Below are 20,656 nucleotides of genomic sequence, written 5' to 3' on the forward strand. Positions count from 1 at the left end.
CAGAATTGCTCAAACCACATCCTTTTGTTTATCTAGACCAAACTACAACTTCTGCAAAGTTTGGATAATTTGGGATAAAATTCTCAGCGTTCCCAGGCTGGTTTTCTTCTCCTGCTCCTTTATGTTCCTGACCTTCTTCTGATAGCCTGCTTTAAAACTGTGTAGCTACTTCTGGTGTCAGAAATCACACCTTGCTGGCTGCTCCCATGTATGGAGCATGATGCATGGAAGAGAGGCTCAGGAGGAGGAATTGCAGGTGATTTGATGCCCTGGTGCCAGGAAAGGAGGTGACTGCAGTGAAGAAGGCTTAAGCAGCTGTTCAAGCAGGACAGGGAACGTTGGGCCTGGGCAGAGGAGGAAGGGTTTGAACTGTGTCTTGAATGTGTCTTGAATTGTGTCAGGTCTTCAAGAGAAGAGAAGTGAAGTGAAAAGAAGGAACCTCTAAGCTTTGGACCCCATTTGGAGAAGGATGAGAGATGGGGGCAAAGGTAGCAAAAGAGCCAGAGTGCTTGAGAGCTTAGATAATTGAAAGGCCCTTAGCCCAAGACTGAACTTCCAGTGAAGGAGGCTGGCTTCAGTGTAGAGTACTTCGAGACTGCTTGGCTGGTGTCCTACACACTCTGCAGTGCAGGTAGCCAAGGACTAAGAAACAACTAAGGTTGCCTTCAGACACTTTGCATCTCTTTCTCTTGTTAAATCTATTAGTGCAGTAAAAGCATGCTGAGTAGTTTTTCTCTTACAGTCAGCAAATCCGTGGTGCTGTCATGTAGCAAAGAAGTGATGTTCAGCCATACCTCACTGTTCACTTGCTGATGAGCTGCAATGTATAAATGTCACTTGTAGCCCTTGGACATGTCAACAGCTGGCTCCTCAAAAGCTGAGTGTTTGCTTGTCTGCTAGTTACTTGGGTGCTCTTCAGCGCCATCTACCTACGGAGAACTTCAGGAAGGGATCCTCGAGTTAACCATGGGCTTCTGTGCTATGGTCAGTAGTGGAGTCAGGATCAGAGTAACAGGCTTTGGTTTGGGGTCTTTTAAATGCTTTTGCTAAGTGCATCTGAACTGCAGACCTTTAGCTAAGTGTTGGCCTTACATTAATAACCCTTTTTGAAAGTCTTTGTCTAATTTACCATTTGTATCATGGTTTGTGGTGGTGGCCACAGTAGATTTCAGATTTGGTTTGGGGTTTGTTTGTTTTTTATCTGAAGAGAAATAGTGACTTTCAGGCCATCTAGAGAAGAGGCACTTGAAGTTCCTGCAGAAAATCTGTGCTCTCCATGATAACAGAGCATGGAGGGTTATAACATCTGATTTGCATCACTGGGGGAAGGTGGGGAGTGTAGATGCTCTTGAGCTGTGTCAGCCAGGTCTGTGGCTGAAGATTTGCACCGGGATATATAGTTTTCATTATATAACCATAAACACTATTTTGAAAAAGTCCAAACTGCTTTATATTTCCAAGTTACTTTTATGGACTAGCTCAGAGTAATCTGCCATCTGGTATTTTTTTCACACAGGGCAGAATGAGGTAAGGGGGGAGAGATGCCGAGTGCTTCCATGCTGTTGCTCAGCTTCCGCTGAGGGAAATGTAACACCTTTCCCCTTTCCTTAGTGTCCGGCCTGGCTCCTTGCATGAAGCTCTTCACAGTAAAGTCAGAGCTGACTCTCAAGGCCTGCTTTTTGCAATAGTTATGAAGCAGCTTTCTTGTAGTGTGCTGGAAAAAAATGCAGTGAAAGTCATTCTGATGACAGCTAGAGGGAAGTAATAACATTCTTTGCAGACTTACATGCAAAGAGTAAGAAAAATACGTGCAAGAACTGTACAAGGAAGGGGGCTGTATTCAATGCTTGAGTGCTGCATGCCTGTAGGAAGTCTTACATTTATAAATAGCGGGGGATCAAACAGACTTCCATTACCAATTGCTTTTAACATTAGCTGAGTGATGCTTCCCTTCTTTTTTCTGTTTTTTTGGGGGTTTTTTTAACCCTATTTCTGTTCTGCTTTGGTCCCTTCTGTCTGGACTAAGCTGTGCAACGTATGTGGTAAGTGCAGAAGAAAGGGGGGGAGCAACCTTGCAGCAAAATGAGTTGTGTCGATCCTGCCACAATTCCCTTTTTTTTTTCCCCTAAATAATCAAATTGCTTAATTAGTCATTGCTCTGGGGAAGTTCTCTACTCAGCTTCCTGCTGGCTGTACTGACTTACAGGGCTGCTCTCAATTCCACGGTCTCAGCGCCAGCGTCTGACCTCAGCACAGCTCCCAAGCCTTCGTGCTCTTGGGGAGGCCGTGGCAAAGATGTGTTTGTGCCTGGGCTGCGTGCAAAGCTAAAGCCCTGTTCAGAGCTTGAGGAATGTTAGATTATCCTTCCTCTTCCAGCCCCAGTGGCTGATGTGAGCATGCTCCATGCATGCATGGCACTGGCTATTTGCCAGCTTTAGAGTAATTTTTTTTTTTTGAATGAGTGAGTGAATGAATGAATGAATACCTGATTAAGTTAATGAAGCTGAGCCAATGGTGGGAGGGAGCGACTTGGCTGCTGCCTGCTCGAAGAGATCTGGCAGCACATTAGACTTGCATAACGCTTTATAGCTCCATGCTGCGCTCCATATGAGCCACAGGAGAGGGCTGCAATAATTACTCGGCTCGGATTGAAACCAGCTGCAGGTAGCTAGTCATCCTCTTGTCCATTTCACTGGTGTCGGGAGTCACTTGTCTTGCGCCGTGGATTTCCAGGGGCAGATGGGTAAGGTGCTTTCACAGAAGTGACCGCAGCGGTGAGGAAGCATGTTCATGGCTCAGTGACTTTTACAAAAGATCCATTCAGGTTTCCAAGCTGTGATTCACTGGACCCACAGGTTCAATGCAGGAATGTTCTTAGTTCCTGAGTTCAAACTTGTATATAAATAACCTTGATGGGAGCTGTGTGATATTTTTGTTTTCTTGTTCTTTCTTCACCTGTCTGGGAAAAATAGAGCAAAAGGTTTTCTTGTATCTGTTTTTTTTGTTTAAAAAAAAGCAATTTTTAAATCCTCAGAGTTCTTTTTGATTGTTGTTCAAGGCAAGTTCTTTCTGGCAACCCCGGATGGTACATACCTTTGTTTCTCACATACTTAAATTAAGAGTACTGGCACTGCCTGTTAGCACACCGCCTTCATTTGTCAACGTTCCCTGCTTGAGAACAACGATGATGATTTGCATTCTTAGTTGGAACAGGGTGGGTTTTTTAATTGCAACTGAAGCTTGCGACTGTGGAACCTGCTATGTTTGTATAATCCTGCATTATTTCATTTTCTTTTGATTGTTTTCTGTGTTGCCTAATCCGAACAGTTGGGGCAATCTCAGCCTCGCCATGCTGGCCTCAGTCAAGTGACACTGGTGATGGACTTGGGCTCAGTGCCCATTTTATCTGCTTGCTCCCCATTAAGCAGGAGGGAGGCTCCCTACTCACTGAGTCAGGGAGAGTAACTAGTCACTTGGTTGTGTGGGCTGCAAGGCCTGGAGAGGCGTTTCAGAGAGAGAAGGAGCAGAAAAGCTGATCTGGCTTTCTTCTTGTTAGTGTGTATTCCTGCATGCACTGACACCTATGACACTGCCTGAGCTGAGCTGGTCAGCGTGAGGGTCTGTGCAGGATGAGTGGGTGGTGCTGCAGACCACACCTAAATGTAGCTGACTGGAAGGAAGAAGAAAAAAAATAGAGAGAAAAAAGGTGTCTGAGGGGGATGTTTAACTCATTCTCTGTCTGCAGCACTGGGGTACGTGCTGTGTGCCTCGAGACCAGCGTGAGCTGCTGGCTTTTCTGTTTGTTCAGTAGTGATGGTCAGTCTTCCTGATTTGGGAGGGCACCAAGTGTGCACTGAGGCAGTGAGCAAGGGCTGGTGCAAATGGCTTTGAGTTAAAGCTTTGCTGAATGAAGTCTGAGCGAAGGCAAGGTGTTGGAATCCATTTCAAGGGGAATTTAACATCAGTTCATGTTTCACATTTTACAGATGGACTAATTATAGTCTAATTTGCTGGCATGTGGAATCTACCAGAGAAGCAGTCTGCAGGGAAGACTTCCAAGGAAAGGCACTGAGCATGCAGATGACCTTTCCAAATCTTCCCCTAAAGCCGTGCTCTCACACTGTCCCCTTATCAGCCAGGCTTAAAGGCACACTCCTCCCCGTGTGCGCCTGTGCTTGTCTGTAAAATGGCTGCTCCGAGTTGGCTGCTGCTTGCTGGTGTTTCTGGCTGGATCTTCAAAGGGGTGAAACGCCCCCGGTTTCTGTAATTTTTCGTGGGGGTCTTATTCAAGTCTCCTGGCAGCGAAGCCAGGCGTCTCTCTTAATTTGTTTTGTAGAAGATGGAGAGAATGTTAGCGAGCATTTTCAGACACATGGAAGGAGACCTGTGTGACATATCTGCAGTACAAATGTGTTCATACAGGCATGACAGTTTCTGTCACAAGTTAAAATGAGTGGCGAGTGGGTGTTGCTACGTTTATAGTCACTCATGTGAAATTTTCAATGGAAAATTGTGTAGGCAGCTCCCATTGTAGCCACATTGTAGGCACATTTTAGATAAATGAAAAACATCAACAAAGTAATTTCTGTATTAGACTTGTTTATAAATGAACACTATTCACTCATTTAAGCTGCAGAAGCACCTCTAGGGGATGGGTGTAAGAGTAGAGAGTGTCACTGAGCACTGTCAGATGTCCTGCTCTGGCAGCAGTCACTGCAAAGCAGGAGATAAAAGACTGGATGCTGCACTGGCCACTTGTGGAGTTGCATAGGTGGGATCCCCCTTTCCACCCGGGTGTTGGTGGGGTTGAATGAGCACTTTAATTTACGTGTGTTTGTGCCATGGCTCCCATGCTGCCACCGCAGACTCTGGGTATGTGTGTAGTGGAATGCTGACTTCCTGAGCACCTTGAGCTGGTGGTCCTCATGTTCTAGCACAGCTGATTCTGAGGCTTGGGGAGCAGGGCTTTGGAGGGGCTTGGCAGGCTCTGTCAGGCTGTAAAGGCTTCAGTGTGGCATGGTGGTAAATCATCAGGCTGCTGGAGTGAGCTCCAGCCATGTGGGACTATGCAGCTGGCAGTCAGCCTGAGCTGAGACCCCGGGCCTGAGCAGCCCCAGAACTTTCCTTTGTGGCTGCAGTTGGAGCTGCTTCTCGTAGGGTCAGCTGAGGTGCACTTTCTGTTGTGCAGCTGAGAGAGAAAGCTGTGCATCAAGCTGTGCACACTCAAATGGCTTTGCTCCAGGCTCAGACCCTCACTTAGCAGTTACACCCTTTCCTTTCCCCCACGGAGGCAGAAAGCTCTGAAGTCCAGCATTTCACCCTCAGAAAAACTTCACTGTAATCCACACTGTCAGCTTATGCATTTTTATCTGTGGATATCTGATGCTATTTCACAAAATTCCGTTTCCTGGTGTCAAATGATGTGAAGAGAAATTCCACTTTTAGCCAAACTAATAAGTTTCTGATCTTGTGGGCTTCAGGGAAAAGCTAGAGACCTGAAAGCCTGAAAGAAGGCCTCACACAGCAGAGAGGCAAGTTAAAAGAAGTAATAATAATAACAACAATGATAATAATAATTAATACCCTTCATCTTTATAATTTTAATAAATCTTTTATTTGTGACCAATATCATGTGTTTCAGAAGCAAGAAGCTGGGCCTGACTCCTGACATCTGAGAGCCCAGGTTTGGCATTGCAAGGGAAGGGTTTCTGTGGCAGGGAGCAAGGGTGCTGCCGTGGGGTGGGCTGGGAGGTGGCAGGATGGCCAACACAGCCCTCCAGTGTCAGCCCTGACATGGCTCTTGGAGGAAATGCTTCCTTCTTGCAGCCTCCCTGGCATCTTGTACTGCATGCTCTGGTACCACCTCTCTGCAGAGCATGCTGGAAGAGGAGGGATCACCTTTGTTGAAAGCTTTTTTCTGTATAAACACAAGATGTAGACAGCTGTGAATCCATTTAAGTCACCTGTAGTACTCACAGTCCTGCAAGGCTTAGGTGTAGCTGCACCGGTGTGTGTGCACAGAAAGGACAGAGAGGTCTGCTGCACACCCAGAGCACGGAGTGACTTCTACAGATGCTGAAAATAAAGGCATCTCTCCTGCTGCAGAATGAAGTGATGGCACCCAGATGATCTGATGGCAGAAACCTGCAAACTTCTGAAAGTTAATTCCAACTCTTCATTCAGCAGATAGCTTAACTAAAACCAAAGATAATTTTAGCACCATGTTCCTGTGCAGTTCACCAGCACCTATCAGGCATAGTAACAATGTGTTATTAACTAAGCACAGTCTAACTGTACTAGCTCAGGAGGCAAGTGCCCTACTTAGGACATGCACGTTTCTCCTTATCGTCAGAATTCAGGGTAAGTAGGAGAAACAGATGGTTAACCAGTGGAGTAGCTTTCTAATAATCAGTTTATATAACCTGTGCTCATGAATGGCTGTCCTGGAACTCCATCCTCTGTCTGTCCTTTTGGGAATACATCTTACACTGTTTTGTCCTCCTAAACCTTCCTCTCTCAACTCTTTTACCTACATACTTCCATTAAATTCACAGGAATGTTGAGTCTTTGGGCATCTCACATCTGGTGATGTGCTCCCTGAGGTTTGCTTATATCACTTGCTTTTTGTCTCACGTGGAGTCTGTCTGATCTGCCTGGGGAGAGGAAGGATGTGCGGAACCGCTGCTCACTGTGCCGAAACCCGTAGTAATTTGCTGTGGCAGATTCCCAGAAGTATAATAAGAACTAACACTGCACTGGACAATCTGTCTTGTGGATGCGGTGTTGATCAGGAATCCTTGCATTTTGGGAGAAGGATTTCAAATTTTATTAGAGGTTTTCATGTTCCTTATTAATGGATCTCTGCAGTTGGCTCTCCCGGGAATTGTGCCAGGGAGCTGTGAAATTGCTCGGGTTGGACAATAAACTCCTATAGCTATTGTTGGCCTGCGCTGAGCTGCACATGGCAGGGCTAATGGAATCTGTAGCAGCTACAACCATGAATATGTAGCTGGCAGCGGGCAGGCTGTAGAGCGGGGGAGAAAGCTGGAGTACGGATCTGAGAGGCAGAATGCAGCTGCGGAGCCCTCTGCAGCGTGTCTGTCTTTTCGTCTCTCTGAATCTGATCCTGCAAGATGCCAGCCTCCTCGGCGGGGAGGGGAGAGGTGGGACGAAGTGCCTCCCCTTCTCACTCCTTTCCAGCGCTGCCGAAATTACTCACTCGTGATAGGATGGGCGGGTGATTTGGGGCGGGAGCATCAGAGTGCGCTGCTGCTTCTGCCCGGTAACACCCCAGACATGAAGAGCCGCGTATCAGGCTCGACTCTGCCAATGTTGCATTAACACCTACGTGCCAGGCAGGGCAACAGTGTCTGGTGGAGGAGAGGCACCGTTTCTCTAGTGCATAAATGTGCACTAGATCTATCTCCCGGATATAAATGTGAGAGTTTGCTGGTCATACCTGGAGCTGGAAAGTGGAAGTTGAAAAGTCCCTCCTCCTGCTGGCACATGATGGTGTGAGCTTGCTGGCAACCGCAGAAAGGTCAGGGACCAGAGGAGGATGGAGGAACCAGATTTTTGAAGAAGGTTTAGAGACCCAAAAAAGGATGTTAGATGCACCATGGGACAGAGAAAGTGCTTGATTTCTCAAGGCAGTGAAAGTCCCACTGTTTGCATAGCCAGGTGCTGCTGTGTTTTGTGGTTGTGGCCCCAACTTCTCTGCACCCCGAGGCTCAGTCCTGGGTGGTGGGACACAGCATGTCGCTGTGTTTGGATGCTTGCATTGCTGGTTTTACCTTTGCTGCAGTGAACTCCAGATAAATAAAGGAGGTCAGCATCTGAAGCTATAACCCAACATCCTCTCCTGTGTTTAAAATTTATTAGATTAAATAAGTAGAAAAATGTTTTGGGATACAGTGAGATTTAAAGTGCCTTGCAAAGAGATCCTGGAGTTTTGCATGAAAATGCACATCCCGAGCTCCAGTGAGCAATCCCTCTGGGACCAGAGCAAGCCCAGATGGTGACTCCTCCAAGTGATTATTTTTCTGCCTTAAGCCTTTCCAGGAATTTGAGTGTGGGCAGACTGCCAGCGGACACTGGCTGTCCAGACAGTTTAGCAATGTTCCATGTGTACTCACTGCCAGAGATACCAAAGTCCAGCTGCTCTCCCTGATCTCTTTGTCCCTTTTACCTTCCCAGCCATAATTACACATGCCTGCACGCACGCACGCACTTGTGACACACACAGGAGCAAAAAAATCACCTGGTGTTTCCTGCTCATTTGCATATCTACAAATTGTGATTGACAGCTCTAAAGTTAAAAGGATAGTTCCAGAGTTGGAAAAATGTCTTCAGTTAAAAAAAAAAAAAAAGGCATGCAAATAACAAACCCTGCGGCACACCACAGAAGGCAGGCGTTCATCTTTCTAGGACAGCCAGCACAAAACTGCTTAACCAGGTCTTGTACCTCTTGCCTTTGAGACACTCTTGTTTGGGTTGTCTCCCTTTCATTACTTCCCAAGCAAAATCAGTCCTGTCTTATCTTTACTGCTGCTGGAACTTGAATAATGCTGAAAAGTTACTGTTTTCCTTTCAGATCTTGAAGTAGAAGTAGGCTGTTTTATGCTGCATATTTCCATTTTTTTGCAAATCTATGTCTGTAAAGAGCTCAAAGTCTCACTGTGAAGTGCCTGGGCTTGAAAAAGTGGGGCAGTATTCACTGCTCTGTGGCTGTCTCATCCCTTGTCTCCATTAAATTGATTCATTCCTCCTGTGTTCTCCAGGACATTTTGAGCAGTCCTTTTGTTACCGGTAAAGATAAAGTCAGTCATCTGAAATATTTACACCAAAAAAACCAAAATGCATGACCCAAAAGAGTTAGTACTTGGTATTTTTGAAGGATGTTAGCTTTGACATTGGAAGCCACTCAAACCTCAGTGGTTCAATGCTATTTAGCAGAATAAAATCTTTGCTTCAGCTTCTGTATAATGAAACTTCATTTCATAAGGCTTCATAGTACTTCTTTCGATGCAGAGAAGCTGAACCCAGATGCCTCGAACTTTTGGAACCACTGATTTTGGGGAGCCTGTTTACCCAGCACAGCAAAAGATCCTGTCCCTGTTCAGTCCCAAGTACAAGCTCTCTGCTCTGTTGCAGGCAGAGAAGCCAGCCTTCTGCCTCTGCTCCCAGCTTTTCCCCGTGGGAGCGTATTTAAATTCTGGATTTGCAGCTCATGTTCCAGAAGAGATTGGAGGATGGTCCAAGCCCAGCACAAGCTCCCTGTGACAGGGGGAGCAGCATGAGCACCTCATGCTGAGGATGTCCCCCCTGGGCAGCTGCCTGGGCCAGGATCTGCTGACTTCCCTACCCAAGCCGGCTGCCTGGGGCAGAAGGCTACAGAGAGCTAAAGTTAACCAAGGATGACTGCGCAAATGTGAGCTCGGCAGTTTTATTTTTAGTCGAACTTAAAAAGAAAAATCTGTAAGTCATGTGTAATATAATAATTTTAGCTGTTGCCAAGACACGCTGAGCAACTGTTAGGAGGAGGGGAAGGCCCGTGCTGATCTAGCAGGGGCCCTGTCTCCTGGCTGCCCTCGTCGCCGCGGTCGCGGTGCCGAGGTGATGGTGCTGACAGACCAGGGCAGGTCAGGATAGTGCCTGGGTGTCACCGGCCCTTGCACAGCTGAAGCTGCCCTGAGTTCTTTCATCCTCCCTATCTTCTCAAAGCCAGGGAATCTGCTCTGAAACAGTGCTTTACCCCTCTCCCCTAGCTCTAGCTGTTGGTGTTTCATTACTGTTTATCAATATTTAAAGAATGGAGTAATTAACTTAAGACTGATTGTATCAAACCATTAGAAGGTTTGGACTTTTCCTGCAGGCTTACAGCAGCTTGGAGGACCATAAACGTAAAGAGTGCTTTTAAAGATAGGTTTAATCTGAGTCTAGTGTGTCTTCAAAGTACTTCATACACATATAAACATCAGGCTTATTGTTCATTAGAAGTGAGGCAGCAGAGAAAGAAATCCCCCAGAGGAATATTACTTGCCATAAGATAAGTATCATTACTGCTGCTCAGCATTCCCTTTAAAGTGGGCTATATCCTATTTCCATCTTCTTTCACATCCACTCTTAATTCTTTCTCTCTATTCTTCTTACATGTAATGCATGCTTTTCTTGTTGAGCTGCCACTCATGCGAGGTGCATGGTTTCTCATCACCCATTCTTGAACAACTTTCAAAACACCAGAAATGCAGATGACAGGTGGTGGCTGGACAGGGGCTGAGGAAAAGTTTCACTCTCTATGAAGGTTGATTAGGCAAGGCAAGGTTTCAGGAAGAGAGTAAATGTGTAACACATTACAGTTACAATATTTTCTTTGGCAGGTAACAGAAGAGTTAGGAAGACTTTGTTGCCTTTGGTTGAAATTGGTGATGCAGAGAAAGCAACTTACTTGCTCCAACAGAAAAATCAGCCCAATATGAGACTGCAAATGTTTCCTGATTTGGATCAGGAAACTCAAACATGCTTTTCTGAGCAGTTCTGGGCAGGTGTCCCCAAGGCTGAGAATACCTGAGTCAAACTCATGGACCTGTGGTCGTGGCCCTGAGTGTGGTACCAACAGCTTCTGTGGTGAGCAGTGGCTAAGAAAAAGCGGGGCTGGATCCTGCCAGAGATGGATATGGTGCCAGCACCTGGCTCTGGCCTACCTGCATGTGGCAGGGAGTTCCTCCCAGCAGAGTCCTGCCTGGACACCTGAATGTGAGGCATCAGTAGCAGAAGGAGTTCAAAGCACTGGGTCAAAAAAACCCCACCAGACATCAAAAATCTGGCTCGGTTCCATCCCTGGCTCTGGGCTGCTGCTGTAAATAGCTCGCGTGGCTGAGCTTCATTGCCAGACTGGGAGATGAAGCACACGTGTCCCTGTAATGAGCTGTGGTGTGGAGTGGGGACAGGAGGCAGCTGCTGCCTCCACAGCCCTGCATGGTGTCACGTGAAGTCACCCTGCCAGTGTCTCTGGGTCTCAGGGGTTTAAGAGTGACCCACCACCTTCCCTCTGCACCACTCACAGTGACTTGTTGCTAACAATATTTTGTGTGTGCCTGTTCCTCGGGACTCCCTGCTGTGCTCCCATGTTTTTTTAGGGCACATTAGGGTGAAGGCAGTGTCATCATTGCAGGGAGAGAAGAGTCTGGAAGAACAAAGCAGGCACCATAGAGACATAGAGGGTTTTTGTAGAGGAGGGAGAATGGGCCTTGGGAAATAAATGACTGCTGCTAAATGAGCCAAGTTATGGCCAGGTTGTTTCTGATATGCCTAATTTTTTTAATGTTTTCCTGATGCATTAGCAGACATGCCCAGGATTTTTCTGCTGTTTGCAGCATAGCTGGCTGTCAATTGCTCCTTGATGTGAGAGTGGCAATGCCTGACCATTTTTTTTTTCAAAAGGTCTTTTTCCTGTTTGCTGATTTAGAGTGTCTGCTTATTTGTTTTCATTTCTCATTGCTGACGATGCAACTCTCATCTCCCTTGCCCACCCTTTCGTTGCAGAATCCAGAGGAGCTGTCGGAGGATCGTGCTCACAGGGAGATGATTCCTCATGAAGTCACTGGATCCCCTGCAGAAATCAAATGTGACTTTCCGTTTATCAGACTGAAATCAGAGCCAGCCAGACAGTGAAGCAAGCACAGTGGAGGGGGGACGGCGAAAGATGAAATCCAACCAAGAGCGGAGCAATGAATGCCTGCCACCTAAGAAGCGAGAAATCCCTGCCACCAGCCTGCCTTCGGAGGTGAAGCCGGTCCTGCCAAATGAAAACCACCGTGCAGATAACCTGGCATGGCTCCCCAGCACACCCAGTGGCCAGGGCTGCCTGGGGGGCAGGCACCGGCCCGGGGGCACCTCCTCGGTGGAGGCAGGCTTGCAGCAGGGTTTGCACAAGTCACTGTCTGCAGGGATGGACTATTCCCCGCCGAGTGCGCCCAGGTCCGTTCCAGCCTCTACCACTCTTCCCACGGTGTACTCGCCCGCCCTCTCCCAGTCAGGGACCCCCGTTTCCCCCGTGCAGTACACTCACCTGCAGCACACCTTCCAGTTCGTCGGGCCCCAGTACAGTGGATCGTACACCGGATTCATCCCCTCACAGCTGATTTCCCCGACAGCCAATTCTGCGACCGGCGCCGTGGCGGCGGCCACAGCCGTTGCAACCACTCCATCCCAGCGCTCCCAGCTGGAGGCTTATTCCACTTTGCTGGCCAGCATGAGCGGCTTGAGCCAGCAGGGGCACAAAGTTGAGCCGCACCTGGTCAGGACGCCTGGACTGATCGCTGCTGGGTCTCCTCCACCCACCCAGCAGAACCAGTACGTCCACATTTCCAGCTCTTCCCAGAGCACTGTCAGAAATGTCTCTCCTCCAACCATCCCAGTCCCCCTGCACCCACATCAGACAGTGATCCCGCACACCCTCACCCTTGGCCCTTCCTCCCAAGTGGTGGTGCAGTACACTGACTCGGGGGGCCACTTTGTCACCAGGGATCCCCCCAAGAAACCCGAGAGCAGCCGGCTGCAGGCGATGCAGGCCAAGGAGGTACTGAATGGCGAGATAGAGAAGAGCCGGAGGTACGGCATTTCGCCTTCTGCCGACATGGGTCTAGTCAAAGCAGGCAATAAACCAGCTCCCCATCACTACGAGACCAGGCACGTGGTGGTCCACTCGAGCCCCGCCGAGTACGGCGTGCGGGATTCCTCAGGTGTCCGAGCCTCTGTCATGGTGGTCCCCAACAGCGGCACGCCCACGGCAGACCTGGAGGTGCAGCAGGCCGCCAACCGTGAGACCTCTCCTTCAGCCCTCAACGACAAGGGAAATTTGCACTTAGGAAAGCCAACCCACCGGTCCTATGCCTTGTCTCCGCAGCAGGCTCTGGGCCATGAGGGGGTGAAAGCGGTGGCCACACTGTCCCCTCACACCGTCATTCAGACCACCCACAGCGCCTCCGAGCAACTCCCTGTGGGGCTGCCGGCGACAGCTTTCTACACTGGGACCCAGCCGCCGGTGATCGGCTACCTGAGCGGCCAGCAGCAAGCCATCGGCTACCCCAGCAGCCTGCCGCAGCACCTGGTGATCCCGGGCACCCAGTCCCTGCTGATACCAGTCGGCAGCGCGGACGTCGAGCCGTCGGGAGTCACGCCTGCGATCGTCACGTCGTCTCCTCAGTTTGCAGCAGTGCCTCACACGTTCGTCACCACCGCCGTCCCCAAGAGCGAGAACTTCAGTGCGGAGCCCCTCACCACCCAGCCTGCCTACCAGGCCACCATGGTGCAGGCGCAGATCCACCTGCCTGTGGTGCAGTCCATTGCCTCCCCTGCCGCCGCGCCCCCCACGCTGCCCCCTTACTTCATGAAGGGGTCGATCATCCAGCTGGCCAACGGGGAGCTGAAGAAAGTGGAGGACTTGAAAACAGAAGACTTCATACAGAGTGCGGAAATTAGCAACGACCTGAAAATAGACTCCAGCACTGTGGAGAGGATCGAAGACAGCCATAGCCCGGGCATCGCCGTCATCCAGTTTGCGGTGGGGGAGCATCGAGCACAGGTAATGGCAACGCATGGTGGGCTGGGGGGGTTGGGCTGGGGTGCATGCTCTGGTCCCCCAGGCCACATCACAGCTCACTTGCTTTGGATCTGCTCGGGCTTGCTTCTTCATCCAGCTGTGGTTCAAACTGTAAACCAAAAATCATCCCACTCACTGTGCTGGGGGAGCCATCAGGTCGCACTGGTGATAAATGTAGACTTTTGGATATCAAGTGGGTCTCTTTTAAAGCTTGGGAATTCACAGGAAGACTTATGTGATTTTCGTGGGTTTTGATTAAAATACCAGATAAGGTAAGGAGTATGAAAGGTTACATTTTTCATTTTGATAGGTGATTTTTACCATTCACAGCAGAAAGGTCGTGATAGAATCAGATCAAAACCTATCCTAAAGAGATAAGTCAGGCACAAGGCAGTGAATTTCCATGGCTTAAAAACTTGGAGCTGCCTGGGAATGGTTCTCATGCACATAAGTTACTGAAATGCACTGCAGAGTTTTTCTGAAGCTTCGCTTGAAGGTGGTTTTAACGTTGCATGGCTCATGTAAACTCTGTGGTCAAGTGCAATTTGGAAGAAAAAAACGTCTAGGTGTCTGGGCAGGCTGTGCTTCTGACCTTTGTTTCTCTGTTTGCAAAGCAGGAAGAAAACCTGTAACTTTCCAGAGGTGTTTTTAGGTTGAAAACGAGTGCATATTGATTTGAAAGCTTTATCCTGATGCTGTCCATTTTCTGAGCAATTTAGATTCTGTTGGTTGACGCTGAAAAGTTCAGATGTGCTGTGTAGCATTTGGCTTCCTGGAGGTACTCGGTTTAGATAATCCTGTTGCAAATCTTTTTGTTTTGGTGTGAGTGCTGTGAACTCCACCATCTGCACCTCTGATGCTGCAGCCTCAGCACTGGAGAAGCAGAATGAGAGAGAAGGAGAACGAGAGGAACTGGGCACGGGCACAGGTAGTAACACACCTCAGGCTGATGGTTTGGAGGAGAAAAGCAAACAGTCATGGTACTGAGGAGCAGATCACACAGAAAATTTCTTACAGTCTCAGCAGCCTGTAGCCTGTCCTTCCCCACGTGTACACACATGGTGAATCACTACGTGTGGCATGTCCTCCTTCTCAAGTCAAACAGGCAGATTCCCTGTGTGGGTTTGTTCATGTATGTGTCTGCACCTGCACAGCTGATTGAAGTCGAGCCTCTCGTGCTTCCAGTATAGAGGCTCGATTTTTTTCCCCACTGCTTAACTGTATTTTGGTGCATCTCAGGCATCACGTTTAGAGGAACTGTCCTTGGATCAGGACCAGCTATTATAATTTGCCGGGGTGCCTTGAATAATGAGATTTCAAAGCTAGCAATCTCCACTCGGCAGTTTTCATCTTGCTCACATTTCTCTGCCTGCAGCCAGGCCATCCCGTCGGTGTCTGCACAGAAGAAGAGGTACAAATGAGCAGATAGCGTTTGTGTCACCTCTCCGTCACAGCCCTCTCGAGGCAGGCAAAGGACTGCGGTGCTGGGAAGAGCTGCTCTTTTGCAGGGGGTGGAGTGCCATCCTCTGGCAGAAAGGGAGCGAGTCCGAGGCTCTACAAATCCAGGGCCGGGCACACGGGTCTCACCCAGCAAAGTGTCACCTTACAGAGAAGCCTATCGGGAGCGGGCTGACATCATCGCAGCCGAAATACTCCCCAGCTGTGTTTTCCACCGGGGACGCTTGCAGCATGGAGGGAGAGTCACGTAGAGATATGATTAGGAACGGAGGTTGAATTTAGGTTTCCTGCAGATTCCAGGACTTGGGTCTCTTCCCAGATCAGCTGTGTCCCTGCATAGCAGGACAACTGCTGGTTTTCCTTCGCCTTGGGGAGGGGGAGAGAAAGAGAGAGAGAGAGCGGGTGCATTTCTACATGCTTGAGGTCTCTGGGACCTCACCCTTAGGCTGGCCTGGCGCTCTGGGAGTATTCAGCCTTATTTGCAGGTGTGCAGCATTCATTACTCCTCAGAAAATTGCCTGTGTGAAGAGGCTTAGTCTTCTCTCTGAAAGAGCAAGTACTTGGTCGAGCTGCTCTGAGCACCGGCACTGTGGTGCTGCCACGCTGAAATGGAGCTCTTGACTCTGGAGTGCAGGGGGATAGAGCTGCGTGTGTAGTGCAGCTCCACAAAGTATTTCATTACAATTGACTTTCACTCGCATGCCTGCTTCTGCAAGGAGAGAGCTTTTCGAGTGGTATTACCAAGGGAGTGTAACTTGTAAAGAGTAAGTGCCATACAAAAATAGGGTTGTTATCATTAGCTTTGGCTCACTTACTTACTCCTCCCAGGGATCTCTGGGAAGTCATTATAATATTGATGAATCTGTGTTTTCAAGCTCTGTGCAAACACTAGCTAATTTTCTCACCAGTTGAGGGACAGAGGTAGGAGGTTTTTTCAGCTGAACTTATACCACTGTAATGTAAGCAGGGAGGCACCAGGCAGCTACTCGTGTTGTGTCACTGCAAGCCCACAGCTGCCCCTCCCCAGCACAGCACTTAGGCAGAGAGGGGTCATCTTCCCTCCTTTTCCAGTCCTCCAGCCACCTGGAAAATCCATCTGTCTTCCAGGTATGGAAACCTAGAGGAGAATCAACACACCTGAAAACCTTAGGAACTGAAATAAATGAACTAACTGTCTTTACCCCAGAGGCATGCTAGGTTTCCATTTCACAGCATCTTGGCTCTGGATTAACAAGTCAAGTAAGTATCGACTGGGCCAGAACCCAAAGTCTAACTGCTACTCCTGTGCATTCAAGGTGCTTAGAAGACAAGACCTGTGGATCTACATCTCTTTGGAATACCATATATTATTTTTGTAATAAGAATTTCATCATGATTACCTGTCCATCCTTTTGCTGCCAGGAGAACACAGAAGCTAGTAATTCACCTCCCTTAATGTTAAGGTCAAAGCACACAGGCTATGCAAAATTAGTTCTCTGAAATGCTACACTTCAGTTCCTAATAATTTCTAAAGTATAGATTGAATGGAAAAGATGAGCATACAGTTCTTAATTTTCCTTAAAAAAAAACCCCAAAAACAAAACAACAAAACTAAACTGGAATCATAAGCACTAGAGATGGGAAAGTCCCACTAGAGCATGCAGTTAGTAGCCCTGACTAGTTTAGTTTAGTGCATATGATTTTAGACCATCATCTAGTTCAGTTTTCCATTACATCTTTCAATGCACACACAAATGGTTACTCTTTCTTTGAGCTTCCCTTTTCATTATCCTTGTCACCGTAACAGACACAGAAACAGATGTTGACTCAGTTCACTGCTGCAGATGGAGATCTCTGCCAGCCTTCCCCTCATGTGATCTCTGTGTCCCCTGGTCACAGGACAGTAAGTCCTTTTGTGTCCAAGTGATGGCTGGCTGTGGTCTGTGCTCACGTTACTGAGTTCTGGGAGTGCAGCAGATGACAGAGCTCATGTGATAAAGGCGGCAGCCTGTGGTCTGCTGGGCGAGAGGCGGCTTCTCTTGGGGAATTACGGCCTTGCGTGACTGCGGAGAGCAGCAGCCCCTGACGTTCCAGCCCTGCCTGCCTTTGCTATAGTAACTGTGGACTGAATTGGGGTAGATGCAGCCCTGGGGGGTGCCCAGTCAGATCATGTTGTGGAGAGTGGTTCCGTGGCACGAGGTGCTGCCTACAGCCCCAGAAACCTCTCACAGGAAATCCACTCTTGTGAAGGCATCGGACTGCGGGGGAGCATTAGAGGTCCTGAAGTTCCTGAACAGGGAGGTTGTGTGGGAGCATGGCACTGCAGAGGCTTCACTCTGTGAGAAGGAGAGCTTCTATTCTGTGAATCCACCCAGTTGTTTTTTGGGCCCGAGGAGCTTTTCAGCACCCAAAAGCGAGGCCTTCAGTGGAGAGCTCTGCTGCTTAATTGCACATTGTTTCCAGAACTGTTTCCTTCTCTTTGTTCCAACCTGCCACTCCTAGTTTCATCACATTTTAATAGCATTATGGAGAAAAACACTTAATTGGAAAATGCATGTTTACATTTATTAAAATATTGTTCACATGAACCACTTTCATTAGGCACCTTTTGCTTTCGTGCTTATTACTTTGTTTGCAGCAGTGAGGCCCAAGACTAAAGTTTCTAAATGGTGGGAAGGGTGTTTCCTGGGCATCAGATCTTCCAGCCCCTAGTGTCTGTATTCCAGCTCCAGCTGGGATTTCTTAAGCTGTCTTAAGCCTGTCTTGCCTACTGAGTTTGGCTGAGAAATAAAAATTATAAAGGGTTATAGAAAGTTTCAGTTTTCAGTGGCTGCACTGAAGAGTTTCAGCTACTTTCACTAGTCAGTGTTAACAAATAGAAATATAAATGTAGCTTGTAATAGAGCCTCAGTATGCTTTGAAAGAAACCAACATGTTTGTTTCTTACTTTATCCTCTTCCTAGTAGATAGAAAAATTCCAAATTTCCTTCTCTCCTAAAATAATTGTGGCAAAATACTGGGGGGTTGGGGAGAAGCTTTTAAAATAAGGGGGTTTATGTTTTAATGCAGTAGTCAGGAAGAAAAATTGTGGGGGTATTCTTACTGAACTTTCACACTTCAAAGGTCTTAAACTTGTTTCTAGAGGATGGCCTCAAATCCCTCCTTAGCTGAATCCAGAACAGACAGCTAAAACAGGGTTTGGTAATCCATGAGGGAACCCATTTCAAATCAAAACTGGTACATGCATGGTGTGACAAGATCGTGGGATTCTAGCATTCCACCATCTTTGGTGTTATTCATGATCACCAGCACCAATTCGGGTTTGGTTTTCAGTGATCAACCCTTCAGGCAAGTGTTTTGGATACTACATTAAAAAAAAAAAGCATAATGTGTGGTGGAAGTGTGTTGACATCAAGAGGAACTTGTGTGTTGGTGAGGATGATGCATACAACCAAGTATGATTCCCACAGATACAAATAGCTTCTGACAAGGATGGAAAAGTAAAAGAGGAAAGAAAAAAATGCAGCAGGCAAGCAGGAAGAAAGAAAGATGTGAGAAAAAGCAGTATAAAGGAGAAAGGTGTGTCCACCAGATGATCCATGCCTGGAGACAGCCTACAGTTCTTGTGCAGACAGCAGCTTCCAAGTCCATGGGAGATGCTGGACATTCATTACTTCTCCTGATTAGACTCCATCTGAGATGCATATGTATGGAATAGTATCCCAAGCTCTGGGCAAATATTTCTGCAAATCCTGGTGCTGGAGTGTTTCCATCCAGTGACATGAAGGGATGGGGCTTTCATGGTTGCCTCACCCCAGTTTCTCCGTAGTTCAGAGCTTAAACCAGGGTTTGGGTCAGATCCCTTTCCACTATTGCAATGTGCGTAGTTTGACTGTTGCAAATAGTTGTGGTTGGAAAAGATTTAGCAGGACAAAAACTGATGTAGTATCTTGCACTTCTAAACTGCTCCTTTTGAAATTCCTTGTACAGTGTCTTACTGTGTTGGGCAGGTGGAGTGGCAGAATAATGGATGCAGTGTTATCCGCTGGCCTAGTTGCAGAAGTGCATAGCATATATTTATAGACTCAATTAGGTTTTTTCCAACAGAATCAACCCTCCATAAACAGCAACTGGCTGCTAGTGCATGGCATGCACGTAGTCAGAGGCACCATCCACACTGGTGGGAATCATTGGTTTCCTGGTTCTGGAGCATCTATCTCTGAGTTGTCAGACATTCCTGAGCAAGTCTTCTTGCCCAAAAGGGCTGTGGAGCTGGTGGGGTGTGAGGGGCACTACGAGGGGCCCTGCTTGCAGGGAGAGCAGCTGTGGGGGTGGCACTGCTAGCAGGAAGGGGCAGGGCTGCTGGGGCAGTGCTTCCATGGAGTCCAGCCTCTTCTGTGAGACAGATCGTGCAACTTCATCCCAAGGTTCGCACTTAACACCATGAACAGATGTGTTGGAACACCGGACTGCAGTGTGCATCTCAAACTGCTTCTGTGTCAAAATGCATTTTTAATGATGCAAAGCCTTGCTGGGTGTGACAGTGTTACTCATTCCCAGGGGTGAGAGCTGGTTTCACAAGCTGCTGTGATGTTCCTTTTAAGTAAGTCCGTGGTCCTGGACAGGGAAGACTCTCCAGGCAGCTGGTATAGTCTGTGTCTGCTGAATGGCTCAGAAGTGAGGTGAGCACATGTATTCAGCTGATCTCCTACCCTTTCGCCCTTACCAAATAAAGGTTACACCATCAGAGCAGGATTGTGCCCCCATGCCTGAGAAGAGCTGCAGAGGACATGGGGACCGTGGGAGCAGCGCAGTGGGTATCTGTCTTCAGCACAAGCCAGCCTCTTATAGTCACAGAGCTCACTGGTGTGACAGGCAGCAGTTAAAAACACGTGCCAAGTTTTAAAGAAGTATTAGTCAGAATTTCCTGCTCTCTTTGTAGTGTGCTGGGGAGGAGGGGTGTCAGCCCCATGGGTTGAGAATCACATGAGTCCACATCAAGTGTTTGAGCCTGCAGTGCGTGCTGGACTGCTACCACGTGCAAAGATAAGTGCGTATTTTATCATGGTTTTATCAAGTGTTTTTTTATCATGTTGGGACCTCAAGGCCCAGCATTTGCAAGGTCAGGGAGCAGGGGGCACCTGCTGTTGGTCTGTTCTGGCCATGGCAGCTCCCCATAAGATGGTTAGGTAGGATTCCTTACCAGATGTGTCTTTGAAGCGGGGTGAAGTAGAGGAAAATGGGACATGGTACAGTAAAAGAGACACAGTGCAGGAACTGGAGGAGGAGGAAGGACGACCACCTCCCTGAGGAAGTGCAGGAGATAAACTCTGCAGCAGAGTGGAAGACCAGGTGTGAGAAGAAACTGGACTGGTAACAGACTGCTGGGGGAAGGCAGGCTCTCACTTGCTGCTCTTAATGGCTACAATGTTGTATGTGCTCATGGCCTTCCCCTGGCAATCAGAGTACCTTCACCCTTTCACACTGCTCAGTGAGTGCTTGTTCGGACAGAGGTCGGGATGACATTCCCGTGATTATTTAGGAAATCATATGTCAGAACTGAGAGCTTCTCTTGAACCGCCCTCTGGTTGGAAAGGGTCTTTAGATTTGAATTAC

The 20,656-nt window shown here is 48.1% G+C and overlaps 1 protein-coding gene across 10 annotated transcripts in view; it reads left to right on the forward strand.

Annotated features, from left to right (window-relative positions):
• The window catches only part of ATXN1 (ataxin 1), a 363,809-nt gene that overhangs the window by 334,187 nt on the left and 8,966 nt on the right, over positions 1-20,656 (forward strand). For all 10 annotated transcript variants that reach the window (XM_039712091.1, XM_039712092.1, XM_039712095.1 and 7 more), the window contains one exon: positions 11,545-13,585. In XM_039712091.1, coding sequence (XP_039568025.1) covers positions 11,705-13,585 — 1,881 coding nt within the window. In that variant the 5' untranslated portion in view covers positions 11,545-11,704. The remainder of the gene's footprint in view (positions 1-11,544; positions 13,586-20,656) is intronic.

Source organism: Passer montanus, unplaced genomic scaffold (assembly GCF_014805655.1).
Source record: "Passer montanus isolate IOZ18808 unplaced genomic scaffold, ASM1480565v1 scaffold26, whole genome shotgun sequence".
In the NCBI taxonomy this organism is placed as follows: Eukaryota; Metazoa; Chordata; class Aves; order Passeriformes; family Passeridae; genus Passer; species Passer montanus.